Consider the following 25,208-nt stretch of genomic DNA (forward strand, 5'->3'; position numbering starts at 1 on the left):
TCAGGCACTCATTCACTAATGGATTTCCTTGGACAGAAACATCATATACCTATTGCTGTGTTTTTGTTGTTGAAGGAAAAGTAGATTCTGTGTAGCCTTCATGGAAACAGAACATATAAGGAAGTCTGCACAAAGAGAAATCTTCCAGACTCCACCTGTGCCTTTTTCCCTTTCAGTCTGGCTGTAGACCCTTAGTGTATCACAAAAATAAATCTTAGAGTACAACTATTTGAATTCTATGAGCTCTACTAGCAATCTCCACACAGGAGTGTGATCATGGGAACCACTAACGGCCACATCATGTCCTGTGAAAATATCTGGTTTTAAGTATTATACAGGGATTATACAGTATTATAAGGGAATTATAAGAGAATAAGTAATTTCTCCTATGTAGAAAAGTGGGGGGAGCCAGACATTAGGCTTAGCACTTAAAATGAAGGTTTAGATACCCACAGTCCTACACTGAAGTGCCTGGGTTTAGTCCTGGCTTCTCTCACCATTCCAGCTTCCTGCTAACGTATACACTAGGTGGCAGCAGGTGATGCCTCAAGTACTTGGGTTCCTGCCATCCATGTAGGAAATGTGAATTGAGTTCCTGGTTCCCAATGGCCAGAGGCTGCTGCAGGCATCTGGGTAATGAGTAAGCACATTTGAGCATGTTCTCTTTCTCCTTCTTTGTGTGTGTTTGAGTGCATATTCTCTGTGTGTCATCCTTCTAAAAATAAAATAGAGCAAATGCATGCAATAACGCTGAGGGGAGAGGGATTTTTATATGGCTAGCACTGAACTATGTGGAACACTAGGATGATGTCATTACCTACCTAACATACATGACTAATCTTCTCTGACGAATAATGTCAAATTAGTAGGATATGGCTTAAGATAGGGAAAGAGAATGGGCTGGCATACCTTTCTGACCAAATTTAATTAGGACGTCCATCTTGGGATAAACCTAGCTAAAGTCACAGCGCCGGCATCCCATATGGGCACTGGTTCATATCCCGGCTGCTCCACTTCTGATCCAGCTCTCTGCTATGGCCTGGGAAAGCAGTGGAAGATGGCCCAAGTTCTTGAGCCCCTCTACCTGCGTGTGAGACCCAGAAGAAGCTCCTGGCACCTGGCTCCTGGCTTCAGATCAACTCAGCTCTGGCTGTTGTGGCCATTTGGGGAAAGAAGCAGAGGATTAAAGGCTTTTCTCTCTCTGCTTCTGCCTCTCTGTAACTCTGTCATTCAAACAAATAAATAAATCTTTAAAAAAGAAGTCACATCCTATAGTGTTCTACACTATACATATACACACAGTCAATGAATGGTTAACTACACCTAACCTCTCAAATTCCATAGTGGTGACTCATGATGCGTTTGTTCATTCAGCAGACACTGTTCCATCCTTAAGTGTAACTTCTGAGATTTCCCCAAACTGGCTTTCTGCCCAGTGTTCTAACTTGTGTCCTTGCTTCCTTCAATAACACATCACCGTTCCAATAGCACATACCTCTCACTAAAGTGCAGTTAGGGGAGAGAAGGCCTGTTGTAAGGCCATCTCATGGTATAAAAAAACTCATTTAATTTATAACTACACTTGAAAAACCCCTTAATTAGTACCCAAGAAATACAGTACATATGATATTGCATGTGCACAGTCCTGTAAAGATCCATAAGAACTGAGGCTAACGCCTATCTGTTCCATCTCAGAACTACTTCACTCTGAAAGTCCGTTCAGGAGAATGGCAGATGGATTTGCAACTGTTGCTGAACCCCTCCCCCATAATCCCACAGTGATTACCTGTAACTAAACCACCAGTATGTGTAACTATTATTATTCCTGACTCCTTTATCTTACCAAACCCTCTACACCGTAAATGTTCTCTTTGTTACAAAAGCATGATTTAAGGAGTTTAAGTGTCTACTACGTCAGGCTAGAAGGGCAGCACGTAGTTGCATTCCCACCTGTGACACTTTCAGCAGCCTTTTGGATGGGAAGATTACCTCTGCACAGTCAGTCCTCATAGTTTGTAAAGATTTAATAAGGAACATAGAGCAATGTTAATTCCATTCCCTTTACCTGTTTCCTCCATTAAGTCTGTCTTAACCTTTCCTTTAACTCAGAGATACTTCAAACAATTCTTAACTAAAGATAAGTATGTCAGGAAAAAGTGTCAAATCAAAATTAACTATATATCTCTCATTACCTGCACAAATTTGGGTGGAAATTTTTGTCTAAGGTCTACAAGCAACGCATCCACACGTTGTCTCTGAAAAATAGAGCTTGGTTCTTCTTTCCTTTTGGCTTTGGGTTTGACTTTATCTATTAAAATATTAAATCCAAATGAAAACATTGCCTAGTTTTGCGTCTTAAATTTTACAAATCTTTACCCACCAGGAACATATTCAAAACTTCATTTTTTCAAACAGTTGCTATGCCAAAGACAATTTCCCAGCAAGCTAACCATAATATATATGTTCTAACTCTCCTTAAATGAAGTTAATTTCTAACATTTAAAAAGTTGATATATGTGTCTCAAAGATATTTTAGTTTCAGTATATAAGCATAGTTAGAGGTAAGTTTCAAAGCTAACCTTCTTCATAATTACCTAAATCACAATCTTGATTATTGGTTTGAAATTACCTTTTGTATATTTTAAGCGAATTAAATGCTTTTTGTTTCCAAAAAACGAACTAGGAACAAATGGAAAATGCAAGCTTCACAAACTCAAGTTACCATGCTCAATTATTAAGACTAAAATTTACACATACACACACAAAATGACTTTCTCGTTAAGTGAGAAAGAAAAGAACCCGAAACAGCAATGATTCACATGTGGCACTTCCCCTGGCAGTGACAGTGTACTGGGAAACTGTCTCTAAATTAAGGGTTCCAAACAAGCATCAATGCATTTCACTGGGGTAGGGAAAACAGCTGTTGGGGCCATTTTTATTCAACTAAGGCAAACTTCCCTACATCAGATGTTGCTGCCTAGACCTACTATGTAAGAGTAAATTTAACTAGAACACATTCATAGGTCTGAATGCTATATAAAGTCTACTTTCCCTCACTAATTTATTACGAGCTGTTATTTCTCAGAGAAGGAAATGCAAACTACAGATATAATATTATCAACACATTTCTGGAGGTATTTCTGTTGGTAAAACATGGTGAAGAAATGAGCAAATTAGCAGCCATGGAAACTAGGGGACCCAGCACCATGGCAGATTATAACACAGAAAGATCAGAAAAGAGACTAGTCAGCTGGAGATATGGCTCAGAGAACAACAATTCCTCTTCCCTACTTAGAAAAATGTAGGGATAGACAGTCCCAAAATCCAAGATAGGTAAGTAGGAAACATCATCTTTGCTCATTCTTCATCCTTGTTTTTCTTCCTTATGTTCCAAATATTTTAAAACCTTGAATCACCTTAAGAAAGATTACCAGTTACCTAACAGATTAAACTTTTATCTGTTCCTATGTAAGAACAATTATTACATCTAGTTACATGAATCACAGCTGCAACATCACCATCCTACAAAAAAGTAAAACTCACCTAGGATACATAAATACCCATTTTCTCAAGAAAACAGCTTTATTCCTAGAGGATTAAAGGTGTTTCAGGAGGCTCGATGTGTTCTACCTACCTTGCTCTTCATGATCTTTGAAGTGCCACCAATACCCTTTGGAAGGATGGTATCGACAATATGACATAGCTTCGTCAAAAGCTGACTGGATGCCATGTACTGCAGTAAGCTTGTGAAAAAGAGAACAAATTCTAAATTTCTCATTAGGTCACCCAGTATTTCCAAAGTAAATACTTCCAAGATACTACATTTGCAAAGACAGTGATTTCTTATTTTTTAGAATCTGAATTACCATTTTACTGGGTCTTTGGTATATCTGTCCCACAGCCAAGCCCCTGCAAGTATCAAACTCTAAAGACATTGAGATCCCTTATATAAAGCTCATAATGGGGAGAAGAACTCCTGTTTGACTCTTAGAAGTTGTTCAATTAAGTTTACTTCAGTGTTTAAAGAGTGTGAAGACACTTACCACTCTGGAGTTTATAACTGATCCCAAGTCTGGTGCCTGATAGATAACTCCAGCAATGATATAATAATCAGCTAGTGGGATAACTAGAGAGGGGAAAAAAAGTTTATGAATACTGCTATGGACCCAAACTGCTAAACAGATTCTCATAAAAAGAACTAATGCTGCACTGGAAAACACATACACTCACTCACATTTGCATGTTATTTAAGGCTGCTTTGGCAACAGCTGAGTAGCTATTACAGAGACTTAAGAGTCCCAAAAAGCCTAAAATCTTTACTCTCTGGCCCATCACAGAATAAGTGCCAATTGTTGCCTTACAGCAGTACTTCTAAAATTTCAAAGTACATCCGATCACTTTAAACCACTTTAAGATACAAATGGATTTTGCTAAAAATAGGTTCTTCTTCAGCAGCAATAATGCATTTCTAACAAGCTCCCAAGCTATGCCAATATTGTTATCAGTCAATCACACTTTGAGAAATAAGACCTTACAGCAAAACAGATTTGGGATCCAGGGTGAGTATACCAGATACACTGAACCTGCCTCTGTGCCACAGTGCTGAGTCCTAAGGAATAAGACGGCTGCTAGTGAGCCCAGTGCCATACAGCCTCTATACCTTGAACCCTCCCACCATGGAAATCATGTCCTTGGTCTTGTCTTTATTCTAAGTTTCTCTTTTTCTCTAAATCTTCCATCATGAAACTAAACTTGGATTCTGGGACCAGTTTCTTTGGTAAGTCATTCTCTGAAACCAATACCGGGGTAAGCGCTGCTCCTAAGTATCTCGCTGAGGGTGCTGCAACTAGGATGACACTACCTGGCTTCTCTGCGTTGACTCTTCTCTTCAGGATGATTTTGTCCATGGTCTTGACTGATTCTAAGATTCAAGTTCTACTTATCTCTAGAGTAAGTGTGTACCTCTTGAATACAAAACCAAATCTGGATTCCATACTCATCAGTGTGCTACGTCTCAAGTAAGTTTTCATTTAGTAGTATAACCAGGTAAGACTTTTGATTGAATGTGTCAAAAAGGATACTCAAATGATCCTCTGAATTTGATATAACTCTATCTGCCTAGTATTTTGTAACAGAATCAACTTAGCAGACTGAGATAAGAACAAAAGTTACTTGGGATGCTTGAGGCTCAAGTGGAACCCCAACAGCTATGCTCACAATAAGAGACGGCTTTGGTGCAGTGAGTTACCCTGTTAATGCTTGCAAAGTTTTGTTTGGGCACTGTGGAAAAGTCCTGGAGTACAAGTGTACAGCTGCTAAAACTTGACTTTTGGCTGGCGCTGTGGCGCACTAGGTTAATCCTCCGCCTGCGGCACCAGCATCCCAAATGGGCACTGGGTTCTAGTCCCGGGTGCTCCTCTTCCAGTCCAGCTCTCTGCTTTGGCCTGGGAAGGCAGTGGAGGATGGCACAGGTGCTTGGGCCCCTGTACCAACATGGGAGACCATAAGGAGGCACCTGGCTTTGGCCGTTGCGGCCATTTGGGGAGTGAACCAATGGAAGGAAGACCTTTCTCTCTGTCTCTCTCTATATCTGTAACTCTGTCAAATAAATAAATAAAAATCTTTAAAAAAATGGCTTTTGAAACACTTCCTAAGTGATAGCTATGCCTAGTATACCAACCTGCCCAAACTGTACAAAGCACGTAATTACTGTAGACTCCTTTTTTTTTTTCAGGGAGTCTAGAATTCTGGTGGGCTCAGGAGGCCTTCATAATCAGTCCTCAATAAAAATCCTCAACTCAGAGTCTCAAACAGAGACTTACAAGACACAGAGCAGACATTTTACATGTGGCTGCATTTCACTGCTGAACAGAGGGCATGTTCAATGTGGCTCTTCACAAAAGTAGGAAATCTGCACACAGATTCCTAAAGACCACACTTGGTCAGTCCTTTTCTATTATTCACCAGGCTGTGTTTCCTTACTGTACAGCTGTTAACTATTCTTAGCCGCTGACTACAACTGTGAGCTGGGCGAATCCTCCCAGCAAAGTCATGAATATGTATGTGGTCTTAGGAATCCACAAAACAGAATCCATCTCCCTAAAACAAGAACTTATAGGGCATGAAGTAAACAAAGCACGACAGTTTATGAAGATAATAATGCCCAAAGTTTACATATCTTACCTTGAGTTGGGGACTGCCGCTGTTGCTTCCTAATGATAAAAAGAATGGGTTCTTGGGCATGTAAAAGAATGTATTCAACTCCAACCATCTGACTGAGACAGAACACAGAAACCAACAGATCTATGCACGCCTACAAACAATTTTATATGCCATTCAAATTACTGTATAAAAGTGTAACACTTCGAGTAGGATTAAAACTGCGTATGTTTTGTGTTAAAACTTGTCTATTGAATAAAATGGGCTATTTTCCCAGGCAAAAATGTACACAAAGAGTAAGATTTATTTTTTGTTTTTGTTTTTTTGGACAGGTAGAGTGGACAGTGAGAGAGACAGAGAGAAAGGTCTTCCTTTTGCCATTGGTTCACCCTCCAATGGCTGCCATTGCCAGCGTGCTGCAGCCGGCACACCGCGCTGATCCAATGGCAGAAGCCAGGTGCTTCTCCTGGTCTCCCATGGGGTGCAGGGCCCAAGCACTTGGGCCATCCTCCACTGCACTCCCTGGCCACAGCAGAGAGCTGGCCTGGAAGAGGGGCAACCGGGACAGAATCCGGCGCCCCAACCGGGACTAAAACCCGGTGTGCCGGCAGAGGATTAGCCCACTGAGCCGCGGCGCCAGACAAGATTTGGTTTTTAGACATCAAAATATTCATCATGAACTTAAATCTGAGTATTTTTAGTCACAAAAGTACAAAAAGGCAAAGTACCACGATGCTTCCTAACCAAGATCGACAAATACACATAAGTAATCAAAAAATGAAGATTCAACTACAAATTCTACCCAACCTCAAAACATCAAAAAATCTTATCTTTGCTCCCCAAAATATTTTGACCTGATGAACTGTTTAAAGGAAACAGTAAGTTGTCTTAATAGCTGCTCTCGACCTCATAACAAAAGCCATTTAAGCCACCACTGAGCAGCCAACACTGTGGCACAGGGAATTAAGCTGCCACTTATGGTGCTGAAATCCCTTACTGGAGTGCCAGTTTGATTCCGTTATATTTTAAATGGACATTATGAAGCTATTCAAAAAAAGACTGATAAGACCCAAATATTAATAACTCTCTTGCAAATAAAAATTCTTCCAAACCCAAACAAAATTCCAATTTTTCTTCCTCAAGCTTTACTCAGCACTAAATGATCCACAGCTTTAAATAACCATTCAGTGCAAATTCTGCAGTTGGCAAAGATGCTACCTCTTTAAAATAACTTACTTTAAGTGTTCTAATGTTAGTCTCTGCATTTTGACCACTTCATTATTACATGTTCTGTCATAGAAAGGGTTACTTCTTTCTGAAAAGTAATCCAGGACACTTCCACTGTTCAAAATGGGGATCCAAGAGCTGTCAACCCAAGAGATTCCCAGCAGATTATCTATAGGAAAGAAAGAAAACAATAAATTATTAGAAAAAAAGAAAGAATATAATCCAACAAATATTTATTATGCATCCAATGTAGTAGCATTATAAATCAGGATGACACTGATCCTTGTCTACATACTCTCACTGACTAACTGAAAAGAGAAGTATGCCAAGAAAGCAATGACAACACTACACAACTGCTACATAAAGCCAGGGGTAAATGTGTTCTCAGAGCACAGAGGAGGAAACAGAATACTCTGCCTTGGGGACCGTAAATGATTTCTCAAGGACTGAGGAGGAAAGTTTTAGCAATGCATGTTAAAGAAGAGAGAGAGGAACGCATACACAGAGGTATGAACATATGAAGTATACTACACATTTAAAGAATAATTTGAGGGGCCGGCGCTGTGGTGTAGCAGGTAAAGCTGCAGTGCAATGCCGGCATCCCAATCAGCACCGGTTCTAGTCCTGGCTGCTCTTCTTCTGACCCAGCTCTCTGCTATGGCCTGGGCAAACAGTAGATGATGGCCCAAATGCTTGGGACCCCATACCCACATGGTAGACCCAGAAGAAGCTCCTGGCTCCTGGCTTCAAATCAGCACAGCTCTGGCTGTTGTGGCCAATTGGGGAGTGAACCAGAGGATGGAAAACCTCTCTCTCTCTCTCTCTCTCTCTCTCTCTGTGTGTGTGTGTGTGTGTGTGTGTGTAACTTTGACTTTCAAATAAATAAATAAATTTAAAAAAAAAAAACAATAATTTGACTGGGGGCAGGCATTTGGCACAGAGGTTAAGATACCTCTTGGGATGCCCACATCCCATACTGTAGTGCCTGGGTTCCAGTCCTAGCTCTGCTTCCAATCCTACTTCCTGCTAATACACACCCTGGGATGTCAGCAGATGATGGTTCAACAACTTGGGCCCCTGCCACCCACATCAGAAATCTGGATGGAGTTCCAGCCTCCTGGCTTCAGTCTGGCCTTGTGCTGGCTATTGCATGCATTTGGGAAGTGAACCAGGGGATGAAAGATCCCTCTCTGTCTCTGTGATTAAGTAAAGAACTCTTAAGCTTTGAAATCTAAATAGTTTTTTTAGAAATTGCAAAGCATGAGTTTTCATATACTGGAAACTAATTCAAAATGTTCAAACAGCATGCATAACAAAGAAAACATTCATAGCTACCAATTTGATATCATTAAGAGGCACAGAAATATGCTGGGAAGCCATTTACCATAAATGAGACTGATGAAAACCTAAACAGTTTAGTTTAATTGCATACATACTTTATTATATTAGAGAATTATATCTCGAACTAAAAAGAAAACATGAAAAACAGAGTTAGATACCTTTAAAAAAAGACTTTATTTATTCAAAAGGTAGAGTGATAGAGAGAGAGAGATAGAGACAGAGATACTCCACCCACTGGTTGACTTCCCAAATGACTACAACAGCCAGGGCTGGGCCAGGCCTAAGCCAGAAGCCTGGAACTCCATCTGGTTTCCCACATGAGTGGCTGGGGGTACTTGCACTGTTTTCCCAAGCTTATCAGCAGGAAGTTGGACCAGAGGTGGTGCATCTGGGACTCGAACCCGCACTCCCACAAGAAATGTCGTTGTCACAGGTAGCAGCTTAATTTGTGCCATAATGCTGGCTCTTAGATACCTATTTATTTATTTATTTTATTTAAAAGGCAGAGTTACAGAGAGGCAAAGGCAAAGAGAGAGAAGTCTTCTATCACTGGTTCACTCCCTAAATGGCAGCAATAGCCAGAGCTGGGCTGATCCAAAACCAGGAGCCAGGAGCTTCTTCCGGGTCTCCCATGCGGGTAAAGCGGCACAAGGACTTGGACCATCTTCTATTGCTTTCCCAAGCCATAGCAAAGAGCTAGATCAGAAGTGGAGGAGCCGAGACTCAAACCAGCGCCCATATGGGATGCTGGCACCACAGGCAGCAGCTTCACCTGCTATGTCACAGAGCTGCCCCCTCCCAGACATCTTTAATTAATAAGTTTTTATTGGCTACTGACTGTGATGATGTTTCAGAACACTGTATTTACTAAACTGTACTATGTGTAAGTTAAAATATCTATATAACTGCTTGAAAAACTTCAATCTCTCTTATACTACAAATACTTGGGCAGCTATTGTGGGGAGCAGCTCGGACTAGACTGTTACTGGAATTAAGACTTATTCTATGCATCTGCTCTCCCACAATATGGCGCTGGGAGAGAAGTAAACAGCTTCCGCACAGCTGCCTCCAGTTCAACCAATTAACTGTAGGACTTGCTCCTGATTGGAGGAGAGCGGCGTGCTCGGCGTGTGGGCAGCCGAGTTGGGATTGGTGGAGAGGACTATATAGGAGGAGAGAGACGGCATGCACCGGGAACATCTATGGGGAACATCTAAGGGAACCCGTGCAGCCCCCAAGAAAGCCGGCCGGCGGTGTGCCGCTCCCCTGCGGAAGTGGGGAATGCGGCCAGGGGGAACTGCCCTTCCACGGAGGTGGAAGGGATAGTAGCCAACCCGGGAAGAACCAGCAGCAAACCCGGGGAGGGCCGAGCAGACGAAAGAACAGCGCAGGGTCCTGTGTCGTTCCTCCACGAAGAGGGGGAGCGACAGCTATGAGAAGTCAAACCTAATTCAAAGAGACAAGCAGTTTTGAGATGAATGAATCAAAAGGCAAAAAGTAATAATATAAAGGTAAAATGTGTTTTGTATGTTATAAAGGATAAGATAGATAAAGTGATGATGATCAAAATAATTCACAGACTGTTTAGACAGATCATCATAAATGGATTATGCCACAATCAAAAATATGAGAGAACTACAAAAAGTTCTCAGAAAATGAAATTAAAAGATAATGCACATTTTTCCATGAACTTTTTAAAGTACTCTTGTACAGCAGATCAGGAAATAATGTTTTCAAACAAAAAGTAACTACAGACAATCACTCTCAGCTTTAAATACTATTATCCAATTATTAATATAGTTTTATCTAGAGTAAAAGTACTTACATATCTTTTATTTCCTTAGGAATGGATATATAAAAGCATTTCATAGAAACTATGAGGACACTTCAAAAAGCTCATGGAAAGCAGAATTAAAAGTTAAGTTTATTTTGGTGCAAAAAACCTTGAAGTCCATGCACAATTTTTCATAACACACATTTTCATGAGCTTTCTGAAGGCTCTTCATATGCATGCCTTCCAAATTTTCATGAACCAAAATAAATTTACCTTTTAGTTCCATTTTCCATGAATTTTTAATTACCTTGTATGCCTATATTGTGTCAAAATCAGTCACTGATGATAGGATTATAATATTACAGATCAGCTCAGCATTGGTAGAATATTCTACTGAGACAAATAGTTAATTATAGATGCTATTTATCAACAATTATGGAAAGTCACTAAATACAGGAATGAAGTGATGAGCTGTAGAAGGCAATAGCAGTACACAGAGACAAGGAGATAAAAAACATTTTTCAAGGGGAAAGAAAGACAATTTCCTTAAGGGCCAGTCATAAACTCAGAGAACAATTCATTTTAGAAAGTAATGATAATGAATTTGGCTTGGATATTCTGAGTTTAAATATGGAATACAGCTCCCCAAATCAGAAGGAATCATAAATGTCAACTGTCCAAAGTGATTGTTAATGAGTTCTCCCTCTAGTTTTCCTCACCAAGCTATTTTAATTTTCACAAATTTCTTGATCAGCAGTTTTATCAGATGAATTATTTCTTTTAGTAAACCACTCAAAGAAGAAAACAAGGATAAGTATAACATGAAATCAGTGCAAAGGGAGGTCCTACCTTTATAACTTTTGAACCCTGAATGTATACCTGGCCCTGTTCTAACCTCCTTACTACACAATAACTCAAGAGTCTGGCAGTATTCATACAATTTTACATTTTAAGAACCTGAAGCCTGAGGCTAAGTAGCTTGTCTAAGATCGCCTAGCTGCTAAACGGTGGTGCTGAGATTTGAATCCAGGCAAGCTGAGGGTGTATAGCCCACACTCCTCTGCTGCCTCAAAATGACAACAGATACTAAAGTAACATTAAGAGCTATGAGATGGGCCGGCGCCGCGGCTCACTAGGCTAATCCTCCGCCTAGCGGCACCGGCACCCCAGGTTCTAGTCCCAGTCGGGGCACCGGATTCTGTCCCGGTTGCCCCTCTTCCAGGCCAGCTCTCTGCTGTGGCCCGGGAGTGCAGTGGAGGATGGCCCAAGTGCTTGGGTCCTGCACCCCATGGGAGACCAGGAGAAGCACCTGGCTCCTGGCTCCTGCCATCGGATCAGTGCGGTGCGCCGGCCGCAGCGCGCCGGCCGCGGCGGCCATTGGAGGGTGAACCAACGGCAAAGGAAGACCTTTCTCTCTGTCTCTCTCTCTCTGTCCACTCTGCCTGTCAAAAAAAAAAAAAAAAAAAAAAAAAAGCTGTGAGATGAACAGTGATTTTTCCACTCACTATGTTCACTATGTGTTGAATTCTTTATTTAGTGGACGGTTAAGCTTGAGATTACAAAGTAAATTGAAAGTGTATCTTTGTAAAATACTAAAAGAAAGGAAAGGAAGGAAGAAGGATGGTAGGAGCGGGGGAGGGGGGTGGGGTAGAGTGTGAACTATCCTCTTAAAATTATATATATGAAACACATGAAATTTGTTCCTTTTATATGAATTTTAAGTGTTTAAAAAGAACTATGAGAGGCGTGGGCATTGTACATTGTACATGTGTGCATTGCGCAGGTTAAACCACCACCTGGGATGCCCACATCACACGCTGGAGCACCTCAGATTTAGCAGCACCTCCACTTCCAAGCTAGCCTCCTGCAGATGCACGTGGCAGGCAGCAGCTGATGGTCCAAGTAATTGGGTCCCTGTCACCCATGTAGGTGACCCGGACGGAGGGGCGGGGGGGAGAAGCACACTCAGAATTGGGTGTTTGACGGAAGGCGTTCCGGATTCAAAAACAAAACTTGCAATAGATCTTAGGGATTTACGCCCAGGGATCCGTGGGGTGTGATCTCAAGAATAAACCGCCTCTTTATCAAGTGCTAAGGGGTGAATCAAATCGTCTCCTTAATCCTTCTCCTCTCTGCCCAAAAGCCATTCTCTCACATCTAAATAAGCCCAATGTTGCTGCAAGGATATGTGTGCACGGCAATGCTCTAGGTCTGGGGCACAAACCCCAGAGCTTTTTCCAAACCTTTCGCTACGACGCTTTTAAAAAACTCCGAAACCGGCAAGAGTCGGCAACTTTCCCCAGATTACAGCCTCAGGCTGTCCACACAAACCATTTAGAAAAGATTGCGAGACCTCACAAAAGAATTGGAACCTTGCCTCCCTCCGTAAGTTATAAATCACCAGACCAATTCGTAGGAAACCAGAAAACAAAGAATAACAATATACGCTACCTCTGATGTCCACCGCCGCCATCGTTCTTAACCACCCCCGGGTTCCTCTTCCGGCGCAGAGTAAACGTAATGACTAGGGCGACGGAAGCGGCTGGTTGAAGATAGTACGGATGGTGAGGAGGGACAAAAACTACGGAAGACGGGGGTGGAGCTTGGAAGAGCGGACAGGAAGAGACATGAAAAGGAGATGGGCGTGACCCAAAGGTGAGAGAGGGGCGGGGCGGGGGATGCAAAGGCTGCTGCGAGGAACAGGCTGAGGCTGGGGAGGCACCCCAGAGCCCGAGAAGAGCCAAAGGGGGGGGGGGGGGGGGCGGGGGATAGTGGGGAAAAAAATTAGGAAATTTAAAGGAAGAGGAGATTGAGCGAAGACCAGTCTCGGGCTTATCATGGAAGGATTCGAGAATTTCACCTTGATCTCCTGTGATTGTCAAAAACCAAATTCCGATGTCATAGAATTGGGAGTTGGGAACAGCTCCAATTTGAGGGGCCGGCGCTGTGGCTTAGCGGGTAAAAAAACCGCCTGCAATGCCGACATCCCACATGGGTGCCGGTTCGAGTCCCGCTGCTCCACTTCTGATCCCGCTCTCTGCTATGGCCTGGGAAAGCAGTAGATGACCCAAGTCTTTGGGCCCCTGCACCCGCCTGGGAGACCCGGAAGAAGCTCCTGGCTCCCAGCTTCAGGTCGGCTCAGGTCCAGTCATTATAGCCTTTTTGGAGAATGAACCAGCAGATGGAAGACCTCTCTATAACTCTGCCTTTCAAATAAGTTAATAAATATTTAAAAATTATAGAGACAGAGATAGTTGGGAGTTGGGAACATCTCCAGTTTTAAAAGCCCCTCAGGTATAGCCCATGAGTGACTGGAGTTTGGAACTACTGGCCTAAATCTGGATCTACTTTTTTCACCCTGACTCAAGTGGCAAATGGGACAGGACTTAACAGAATTCCAGAATCGTTGCCATTTATTTAAAATAAGCCAATTGCACATTTCATGCCTCTGAGGCAAAACGTGCTCACAAGACAGGAATGCTTCTAAAGTGAAATGCCAACAAGAGGAAGAGAAAGGAATGCCCAGAGAGGCAGTAGGTGCTCTCCAGGTAGTTTGCAGTTAGAGAGTGACTCTGTGCGGTACAGGAAGCTGCAGAAAACCTCAGATTCTCAAGCTCCAGTGTGGCTCTGCAAAAGCAAAATGATGGCAGCATCCGGAACAAGACAGAACCGGGAGGAGCAAGGAAGGGTGGGTGCTTACATCTTCTGCAAAACTTGGATAATCTGGAGGCTGCTCCAGAATCAAAACACAGCCCAGGGCCAAGGCGAGAGGGGCTTATAAATTTAACTGGGAATTCAGAATGCTTCAATCTCCGTGGGATAAAAGTATATGGCTTTGTCCACTTCCAGTTTTGAACTGGGATTTGTACTTGCAGTGCTCTGCATAAAATAATAAGTGTCCTGACAGAAGTAGCATAGAACAAGGCCAGTGCCATGGCTCACTAGGTTAATCCTCCGCCTGCGGCACCAGCACCCCGGGTTCTAGTCCCGGTTGGGGCACCGGTTCTGTCCCGGTCACTCCTCTTCCAATCCAGCTCTCTGCTGTGGCCCGGGAGGGCAGTGGAGGATGGCCCGGGTTCTTGGGCCCTGCACCCGCATGGGAGACTGGGAGGAAGCACCTGGCTTCTGGCACTGTATCGGTGCAGCGCGTGGGCCGTAGCGGCCGTTTGGGGAATGAACCAACGGAAGGAAGACCTTTCTCTCTGTCTCTCTCTCTTTCACTAACTCTGCCTGTCAAAAAAAAAAAAAAAAAAAAAAAAAAAAAAGAAGAAGAAGAAGAAGAAGTAGCATAGAACAGAGTTGTGAAAGAGAATGTTTCCAGGAGGAAATTTTTCAGGAGAACTGATTTGGGGGCCTGGTGGAGAGGCCTTTTCAAAAAGGGAATAGCATATCCCATAAACAGGAGTGTGAAACATCAAGCTGTTTGTTGTGCTGGTCTTGTTTCCTTGTGTTTTATTTTTTTTTAACAAGATTTATTTATTTGGCCGGCGCTGCTGCTCACTAGGCTAATCCTTCACCTGTGGCGCCGGCACACTGGGTTCTAGTCCCAGTTGGGGCGCCGGATTCTTTCCCGGTTGCCCCCTTCCAGTCCAGCTCTCTGCTGTGGCCCGTGGAGGATAGCCCAAGTACTTGGGCCCTGCACCCCATGGGAGACCAGGAGAAGCACCTGGCTCCTGGCTTCAGATCAGCGCAGTGCGCCGGCCGCAGTGCGCAGGCCGCAGCGGCCATTGGAGGGTGAACCAATGGCAAAGGAAGACCTTTCTCTCTGTCTCTCTCTCTCACTGTCCACTCTGCCTGTCAAAAAAAAAAAATTATTTATTTAACTCAAAAGTCAGAGTTACACTGAGAGAGGAGAGGCAGAGAGAGAGCAAAGTCTTCTATCCGCTGGTTCACTCCCCAAGTGGTCACAATGGCCGGAGCTGTGCTGATCCAAAGCCAGGAGCCAGGAGCTTCTTCAGGGTCTCCCACACGGGTGCAGGGGCCCAAGGACTTGGGCCATCTTCTACTGCTTTTCCAGGCCATAGCAGAGAACTGGATTGGAAGTAGAGCAGCTGGGTCTCGAACCAGCGCCCCTATGGGATGCCAGCACTGGAGGCGGCAGCTTTACCCACTACGCTACAGCACCAGCTCCTTCCTTGTGTTTTATGAAGAGAGATTAGGAAGAATTTTGACAGATCCAGGATCTGTAAACAATAAAAAACGTGGTCAACCAGACCTAGGATCTCCATCTTTGTCTTGCAGGCAATGGAAGAAATGTGATCAAGCTTCTGTTTTTAGAAAGTTTATTTGAGGATGGTGAGTTGGAGTCTGGAAGCCGAGAATACATGAAGAAGATTGTTGCAAACTCAATGATGTCTACACTAATATAAAGGTAAGTGGCTGGGCAGGGTGATATGTAGTTAGATACTTAGATGAAACACAACAGAGTTGGTAACTAATAGATGAACATGATGAGTAAGATGGAGGAATTAAAAATATTTCGCAAGTTACTGATTTATCAAACAAGGTGCCATTAATCAGAGAAGGAATAACAAGTAACTAGGTGAAATGAAAGGGCAATAATGATCTATGTTTTTAGCCTGTGTTGTGTGTGAAGTGTTTGCGAGACAGCCTGTAAATCAAGGTTTCCTGTGCATTGGAAACCAGTAGCAGCTTCCCACGAAACTCCCCAGCTGAGAGCTGCTCATGTGCTTAGGTATCTGTAGGAGCATCGAAGCAAAGCAGAATTGTTTCAGGAAGAGAGGAGCACTGGACAGTGTCAAGCATACAAACGAGGCAAGAAGCAGGGATTGAATTTGGTAAATAGGGTGTCCCCAACAAGAATAGCTTCAGTTGAATGGTAAGCAATAGTAAGAAACCAAAGGAGAACATGTTTGGAAGAAAAGAGAGGTGGCATGCACTATTTTTACATTTTTATGGAGTGCAGTACGATATTTCAACTTCAGTATTACAGTGCAATATTCCCACTTCCTGACCCATGTACACAATGTAAACAATTCAAACCAGGCAGCCACTCTTCCCATTTCCTTATTTTTCCATTGTCTTTGGAATTTTAACATTTATCTTTTTGTTATTAGCTTCTAATCTAATTGCCATGTGCTTAGAATATATAGTCTATGAGGTCCTCCAAAATTTCCTGGGAAATGGAATTAAAAGATAAGTTTATTTGGGTGCAGAAAATGTTTGGAAATCCATGCATAGTTTTTTCATAACACATTTTCCATGAGCTCTTTGGAGACCCCTCATACATGATACCTGTCCTTGATATTTGTGTAGATTTGCTCTATGCATCATAACCCATCTATGCTCAAGAAGGAAATACACCTTTCAATGTGGGATGCAGAAGCTAGCAACATCAGAAACCCCCAATTTCTCAAGAGTGTCTTTTCCTTGTCTCCATAGGACTGCTTCCCCTAGCACCCTGGCTGTCTCTCAGAACATTTCTTACCTGTCTCCTTTTTTTCCCCCTAAGTTTTATTTATTTACTTCAGAGGCAGTATGACAGAGACAAAGATATCTCCCATTTGTTGGCTCAGTTCCCAAATGCCCCCAACAAGTCAAAGCTAGGATCCCAGAATTCAATCTGAGTTTCCCACATGGGTGGTAGGGACCCAAGACTTGAACCATCATCCGCTGCCTCCCAAAGGTGCGCGTTAGCAGGAAAGCTGGATAGGAAGCAAAGCAGAGGCAGGCATCCCAAGCAGCAGTTTAACTGTTGCACCCCAACACCCATCCCTCCTCATCCCTTGTATTTCCTTCTCTTCTCCTGTTTTACCCAAGCACGTTCTCTCATCCACAGTCCCATCCCTCTTCTAGTTCATCTTAGTGCTTTTCTCTCCTCCCCTAGAAGACCTCGTTCTCCCTGTGGTTGCAGTGCCATCTATGTCATCTGGCTTGCCAAAGTAGTCTAACTCAGACTTTTCTCCTGAGCTCCAGGAACATGTATGCATCTGCCTACTGGATGGCTCCAGCCTGTTGTTCTTGGTCCCAACTGAAAGATTTTCACTCCTAAATAAGAAACCTTGCCTCTCCCTCTTCCTCACTGTCAACATACAGTCTGCACCAAAACTTATGCGTGCTTTTCAGGAGCCTTCTTGAATCAGGTGGCTCCTCTGCATCTCTACTGCTTTGTCTTTAATTCTAAGACTCATTATTTCTTGCATGAACACTGTTGCTAGGGTAATTTTTCTTTCAATCATGTTTTCTTGCTCTAAAATCTCTACTGACTCTATTTTTTTTTTTTGCCCTTGGGATGAAATTTATATCATTTCATTTTGCCCCAGCCTATTCTTGAATTTTATCTGTCCACCCAAACCACCACCCCATACACTGGACCCCTACAACAGTGGGATTCTCCCAGATTCCACAATTACATGGTCCTTTGGAAATTGTTCTACTTGGAAACTTTGAATTGTATTCTCTTCCCTTTCTGTCTCACACCCTCAGCCAAATACATAGAAAAGCAAATGTGTATGTGCCCACATGCATACACACACAGAGGCATTTGTCTGGAAAATTCTATTCATGTAAAAGCAAGATTAGAATAAGAGAAGAACTTAGGGAAAAGTATATTATTCTGCAGATGCTGGTAATTAGTGGTTAATGGGATTTTAGTTGCAGGGGAATATGTGAGTAGAGAGAAGGCGGGAAATAGTTAATAATGTTTGTTAGCCAAGAGTCTCATTATCTTCATCCTTTCTCTGTTGAGCTGTTAGAAAATTTGCTTAAGCCTCCATGAATCATTTCCAGTTCTTCTCAAACACCTAATTGTCCAGGAATTTGGACGACTGGATGATTCTGTATCCCTGTCCCCTGTCATGTTACTTTCTCCTGGGATTGGTTGCCTGGTAACCCTGATCCAAGACCTGCCCTCCCTGCTCTCCTAGTTATTATGCTCTTTGTGTTCTCCAGTGATTGTCTCCTGCTGAGGTTTCCCACACTTTACATTTTATTTCTTTCTAAACCTGTAATATGTGAACATAAAGAAATAATTTTATTTTCTTAGACCCATATATAGAATATATTTTATGTAGAAACATTTACCATATATTTATTGGAAGAGGAAAATGTATGGGTTTGCCCACTTTCTGTTAAATGAACAGGTCTCTATCTTTGTTATGGTTTTATGTAAATTTGACATATAATGTGATTTTTCTCTGGGTGTCAGGAGTAAGAGTCAGGGTAGGCAGGTATCCCAGCAGTTAAGCCACCAGTGACCCACATCAGAGTGCCTGGATTCAATTCACAGCTCCAGCTCCTGACTCCACTTCCTGCCAGTGCAGACCCTGAGAGACAGCCAGTGATGGCTCAGGTGGTTGCCACCCACATGGGAGACCTGGATTGAATATCTGGCTCCTGGCTTTGGTCCCAACCCAGCCCCAGCCATCACAGGCATTTGGGAGGCGAGCCAACAGATGGGATCTCTCTCTCTCTCTCTCTCTCTCTCTCTCTCTTTCTCTGTCTCTCTCTCTCTCTCACACACACACACACATACATACATAAAAAATAAAAATAAAAAGACTAAGACTCAATGTCACTTCACACATGAGTATTAGATCAAATAAACCTTAATAACAGAAAAAAGTAGACTTGGTAAAACAGTTTTTTCTCACACAGCAGTCCATGCCATAAGTTATTCTGCAGTTACATGCAGATGAAGAGTATCAATGCATATAATATCAGGTTGCACATAATACTCATGTGAAATGTAAAAACAAATTGTGTGTGTGCTAACATTGAGGGATTTTTTTAAGATTTATTTTTTATTTATGTGAAAGAGTTACAAAGAGAGAGGAAAAGACAGAGAGAGAAGTCTTCTATCCACTGGTTCACTCCCCAGATGGCCACAACGGCCAGGGCTGCACCAGGCTAATGCCAAAGTCCAGGAGCTCCTTCCAGGTTTCCCACATGGGTGCAGGGGCCTAAGCAATTGGGCCATCCTCCACTGCTTACCCAGGCGTATTAGCAGAGAGCTGGATCAGAAGCGGAGCATCTGTGGAAGGCGGTTTAACCCACTGCACCACAATGCCAACCCCCATTTGGGGCTTTTAAAAATATATATGCTATATACAAACCTGAGAACTGCTTTGTGATTCATGGACAAATATGTCAAAGAAACAATTTGTCTCCTGGATTTTCATTTATTGAGTCTCTCAGCTGTTACTGTGTGCAGGGTGGGATGGGGTGGGGAGTGATGGGTACAGAATGGCCATGTAAACCAATACTGTAACACAAACTAAAAAGTGATGTCATAGGTGTTACAGGTTTACAGAAGGCGAACAATAAAGCTGCTGTGAAAGTGTGGGATGATGGGAGAAGGTTTCTATTCTCCACATATTTAAATCTGCATTTTAATATAAGATACACTTGTACACTTGCATAGCCTCAAAGATGAAACAAGTCATTCCGATTTTCTTCTGTAAATATTTTACCTCTCCTACCAGAATACTGTACTTAGCTATGAGAGTCTGTCAGATCTCAAAAGCAAGATTAGAAATTTCAATACCTGTGGTTATTTGAAACAGAATGGGAAGAAATTTGATTTCAATTCATAGTCAAAATTGAAATAAGTCAAATTTGAAATTAGAATAAATCCAAAATGGTATTTTGAAAAAAAAACAGTGTCTCCCTCTCTGTTTCTGTAACACTGCCTTTCAAATAAATAAATAAATCTTTAAAAAAAAAAAACAAACAACTGGGGGCCAATGAAACAGCAAGTTAAGTCATAACCTGCAACGCTGGCATCCCATGTGGGTACCACTTCTATTCTGGGCTGCTCCAGTTCCAATCCAGCTCCCTTCAAATGCACCTGGGAAAGCAGAAGAGGATGGTCCAAGTACTTGGGCCCTTGCCACCAACATGGGAGACCCAAATGAAGCTCCTGCCCCCTGGTTTCCATCTGGCCCAGCCCTGTCCATTGAGGCTATTTGGGGAGTGAATCAGCAAATGGAAAATCTCTCCCTCTTTCTCTGTAACTCTGCCTTTCAAAGAAATAAATAAATATTTTGGCCGGCGCCGTGGCTCACTAGGCTAATCCTCCGCTGCGGCGCCGGCACCCCGGGTTCTAGTCCCGGTTGGGGTGCCAGGTACTAGTCCTGTTGCTCCTCTTCCAGTCCAGCTCTCTGCTGTGGCCCGGGAGTGCAGTGGAGGATGGCCCAAATGCTTGGGTCCCTGCACCCACATGGGAGACCAGAAGGAAGCACCTGGCTCCTGGCTTTGCCTCTGCACAGCGCCAGCTGTGGCGGCCATTAGGGGAGTGAACCAACAGAAGGAAGACCTTTCTCTCTGTCTCTCTCTCACTGTCTATAACTCTCTCTGTCTTTCTCTGTCACTGTCTAACTCTGCCTGTCAAAAAAATTAAAATTAAAAATAAATAAATATTTTTAAAAATCAACCTTGTGTGTATAAGTTTAATGAAAGTATTTTCCCCATACATGTATAGCAAACATAGGTAGAAGAGTTTTACAAAAGACGCGTCTTTAAACTATTTGGTGATGTTAATGTTGCTTATTGTTCAAACTCAGTACTAAAAATACCTGAACAACTCTAAGAATTCCCAAAATACAAAAACTTGATCCTGGCTTAATAGTTCTTGATATAATTATAATTTCATGGATCTTTGCCACATTACAGTTCGGTATAATTTGTTCAGCCACACTCCATGCCATATAACAGTGATAAATATTAAAGGAATAAATGAAGTAGAGTTGGTAATATCATTACATAGATCTTTCAGTTCACCAAGCTAATATAATTCTAGGCATACAAGTCAGTTAAGCTAAAATATAACAAAGTTAAAATATAACTGAGTTAAAGAAAATGTCAGCAAAAATAGAAATAATAGTTGAAGTTTACACATTGAATACCATGACACACCAGGAACAGCCCTCCACACTTTAGAAAAGTTGTCACAGTGGGGCTGCCACAGGTAAGCTGATGCTGGTGATGCCAGCATCCCAAATGAGTGCCAGTTTGTGTCGTGACTGCTCCATTTCTGATCAGCTCCCTGCTAATATGCCTAGAAAAGCAAAGATGGCCAAAGTGCTTGGGCCCCTGCCACACATATAGGCAACCCAGATGAAGCTCCTGGCTTCCACCTGTTCATTCTCTCCCTCTCTCCCTCTCTTCCTCTCTCCCTCTCTGCCTCCTTCCCTCCCTCTCTCTTTCTCACTCTCTCTCCTCTGCCTTTCAAATAAATACATCTTTTAAAAAAAGAAAAATTACTACAGTTAATCCTCCCAACACCTGATGTAGTTACTATGAAATCGCCAACTTAAATAGCAGAAATAGAAGCTTAAGGAAGTTCAATAAGTCACTGAAAGTTATAAACATGATCATCAGTGGAGCCCAAGTCTGCCAACACCCACTGTTTAATTTTGCCATTCTGCCTTTAACATACTGAACACAGCAACCGAAAATTGAAGTAGGCGTGAAACACAATGACTGAAATTTGAGCTTGTATGACTTTCCTTGTAGAAGGAAGAGAATGGTCGTTTTGCTTTAGCTGGGTTAGTAGGTGTTATGGAATGACAGGTGGGAGGGATTTTGTTCAAAGAGGAACAGTGTATGAGCACATTTCCTTTTCTTTGTGCCCTGAGCACATAATGTGGTGGTGCCGGCAGATGAGGCTGGAGGGGATGCTTGCGCTCAGTTTGTTACACACCTTATTTGTTTGGGAATTTTGACTTGATCCAGAAGGGACTAATTAGTTGATGGAGGTTTAATATTGGAGAATGAGAATTCAGATGTCAGTGTGGACAGTAAATTAGATGCATATTAAATATTGATTCCAAACAATCCAGATGAGTGATGAAGTGAACTAAATTAAGGCAGGGACTATTAAAGTAATACAGACATAAACCTTGCAGGGGTAAAAAAAAATGTGCAGCATTCCTTCTCCAGGCCCACAAGTGCAAGCACTTCAGTCAGCTCTTGAGTATACGCAAAAGTGGTTAAGGGGTTAGTGAGAGAACTCTGTCCTGAGTTTCTTACACACCAATAATATTTCTGGCTGTGAGTTCTTTACCAATCCAGACAGGGAATCATCACTTGTGACTTCAGAGGAAAGAGTAATTGTAAAATTCATTAGGCTTCCTAAATAAGGAAGTGCAAAATCTTCCAAGAAAATAATTAAACAACCATGGGGCCAAGAGCCTCATCTGTATAATTTAAAGCTATGAAGTGGGTCATTGCTTAGTGTCCCACATCTACGCATAGCTAATCATAATCATGCTCCATCTGTCCGAAATTAGTCACTTTATTCTGTATGCCAAGAAAAAATACCTGATTTTAGAGGTTTCTATAAACTATCAAATGTATCCTCGTGTGCATCTGAATTATCCATTCTGCTTTTCTTGAAATAATTTAATCTTTCTAGAATTCAAAGAAAAACTAGAATACGCGCGATATAATAAAAGCTCTCATTTCAGGAGCCCAGAGCCCTTAACCGAAGGGTGTTGGGTGGAATAGTCCTATACCTACTTTCAGACAGGGAAACCAAACAGATGTGTGCCAAGATTCCAGGTGCTGAGGTGGACAGTTAGGACAGCAAGCCAAGCAGAACGTTGTAATCAAATTTCTTGTTAATATTCTGGGACAGTTCCAGCAAGAGGCACAAGGGTAGGCACTGGCTCCCCAGGGTTTCATCTTTCCTCCTGGAATGGTACCAGGCAGAGGTCAAATGGAAGCACAGATGTCAGAAACCATCCTACCACCAGGGAGCCCTGGAAAAGGGTTCCTGCCTTTTGTGGACCTATGGCCCATGAGAACAGAGGGAAGGGCTTGGAGCAGAAAATACTGATCCCAAATAGAGAAAACTGCCTCAGGCAAGACCCCCAGGAACAAAGTCCTGATGGAGGTTACCTGGGAAGTATCTCAGATAAGGTCAGATAAAGAGGCTTCTGGATGGAGGTTCCTGGGCTGGGAATGCAGACACACTGCTCTCTGGGGGGGGCTGAGTCCTGACAGCTAACCCCTCCCTAAGCCCCCAAATTCTTTTTTAATATTTATTTATTTATTTATTTATTTGAAAGGCAGAGTTACAAAGATGGAGAGAAAGAGATCCTCCATGCACTAGTTCACTCCCCAGTGGGCTGCAATGACTGGGACTGGACCAGGCTGAAGCCAGCAGCCAGGAAGGATATCAGGGTCTCCCATGTGGGTGGCAGGGGCCCAAGAACTTGAGTCATCCTCTGCTGCCTCCCAGGCACATTCATAGGGAGCTGGCCTGGAAGGAGAGCAGCCAGGACATGAGTTGGGGCCCATATGGGATGCTGGTGTCACAGGCCATAGTTTAACCCACTATGCCAGAACATTGCCTCACCTACTAAATTCTTGACACAGTGTCTTCTTTCACCTTGAAGTCTTAGACAGGATCTAGGAGGTCAGGTCATCTAGAATAGGCAGTTTTTAAAAATGCTAAATTAAACACAGGTGGAGGGACTTCCTCAGCCCCTCAGTCCTAGAAATGCTCGCTGATCATTTCCTCAAATCTTCATCACTGTGATGACTACAAACAGTAGCTAACATTGATTCTGGAGAACAGAAGCTCCCCCTTCCTCAGTCTAAGATGTAGCCCAAAGATTTCCATGTGGCAGCTGTTAGGCCGCCTTCTACTTGCAAACATCTTGTATTAGTCAACACAGTGATGCCCTGCACAATATGGTCTTATTTTTAAGACTGATTGAGGCTGACGCCGCAGCTCACTAGGCTAATCCTCCGCCTTGCAGCGCCAGCACACCGGGTTCTAGTCCCAGTCGGGGCGCCGGATTCTGTCCCAGTTGCCCCTCTTCCAGGCCAGCTCTCTGCTGTGGCCAGGGAGTGCAGTGGAGGATGGCCCAAGTGCTTGGGCCCTGCACCCCATGGGAGACCAGGATAAGTACCTGGCTCCTGCCATCGGATCAGCGCAGTGCACCGGCTGCAGCACGCCGGCCGCGGCGGCCATTGGAGGGTGAACCAACAGCAAAAGGAAGACCTTTCTCTCTGTCTCTCTCTCACCATCCACTCTGCCTGTCCAAAAAAAAGACTGATTGATTTATTTGAAAGGCAGAGTGACAGCAAGAAATAGAAAGAGAAAAGAAAAAAAAAAAAACAAAGATACATAGAGAGATCTTCCATTCAGTGGTTCACTCCCACAATAACTAGGGGAGGGCTAGGTTAAAGCCAGGAGCCTAGAATTCCATCCTGGTCTCCCAAATAGGTGGCAGGGACCCAAGTATTTGAGCCATCTTCCACTGCTTTCCCAGGTGTGGAGTCCAGGGCCGGTGTAGTGGCACAGTAAGTTAAGCCTCCACCTGCAGTGCCAGCATCCCATATGAGCACCAGTTTGAGTCCCAGCTACTCCACTTCTGATCCAGCTCTCTGCTAATGTGCCTAGAAAAGCAACAGAAGATAACCCAAGTGTTTGGGCCACTGCACCCACATGGGAGACCTGAAAGAAGCTCCTGGCTCCTGGCCTCCACCTGGCCCAGCCACAGCCATTGCAGCCATTTGGGGAGTGAGCCAATGGGTGGAAGATTCTCTCCCCCACCCCCACCCCCCGCCTTCTCTCTTTGTAACTCTGCCTTTCATATAAATAAATATTAAAAAAAAAAAAAGAAAAAGAAAGTAAGAAAAAAAAAAGAAAATAGAGTAGCCAAGAATCCAACTAGCACTCCAATATAGAATACAGGCAGTCCAAGTGGCAGCTTAACCCACTGTGCCACAGCGC

At 43.1% G+C, this 25,208-nt stretch overlaps 1 protein-coding gene and 1 long non-coding RNA gene across 9 annotated transcripts in view; one reads left to right on the forward strand and one right to left on the reverse strand.

Annotated features, from left to right (window-relative positions):
• MED6 (mediator complex subunit 6) overlaps positions 1-13,014 on the reverse strand; it is a 50,531-nt gene extending 37,517 nt beyond the window's left edge. For 5 of the 8 annotated variants that reach the window (XR_011384893.1, XR_011384894.1, XM_051826313.2 and 2 more), the window contains exons 1-6: positions 12,953-13,013; positions 7,396-7,555; positions 6,184-6,275; positions 4,044-4,126; positions 3,635-3,743; positions 2,193-2,308 (exon numbers count right to left, since the gene is read on the reverse strand). Coding sequence is in view for 6 of the 8 variants with exons in the window: in XM_051826313.2 (XP_051682273.1) it covers positions 2,193-2,308; positions 3,635-3,743; positions 4,044-4,126; positions 6,184-6,275; positions 7,396-7,555; positions 12,953-12,974 (582 nt within the window). In the remaining 2 variants the exon portion in view is untranslated. Of the gene's footprint in view, positions 1-2,192; positions 2,309-3,634; positions 3,744-4,043; positions 4,127-6,183; positions 6,276-7,395; positions 7,556-12,952 lie in introns of all 8 variants that reach the window. The other 3 variants (XM_070065167.1, XM_008248541.4, XM_008248543.4) reach the window with 3 other exon arrangements.
• Positions 13,015-13,031: 17 nt separating this feature from the next.
• The window catches only part of LOC108175597 (uncharacterized), a 33,752-nt gene continuing 21,575 nt past the window's right edge, over positions 13,032-25,208 (forward strand). Inside the window, exons 1-2 of the long non-coding RNA XR_001792283.3 lie at positions 13,032-13,156; positions 15,743-15,872. This is a non-coding gene — a long non-coding RNA (uncharacterized lncRNA). The remainder of the gene's footprint in view (positions 13,157-15,742; positions 15,873-25,208) is intronic.

This window comes from Oryctolagus cuniculus, chromosome 20 (genome assembly GCF_964237555.1).
Source record: "Oryctolagus cuniculus chromosome 20, mOryCun1.1, whole genome shotgun sequence".
Lineage (NCBI taxonomy): Eukaryota > Metazoa > Chordata > Mammalia > Lagomorpha > Leporidae > Oryctolagus > Oryctolagus cuniculus.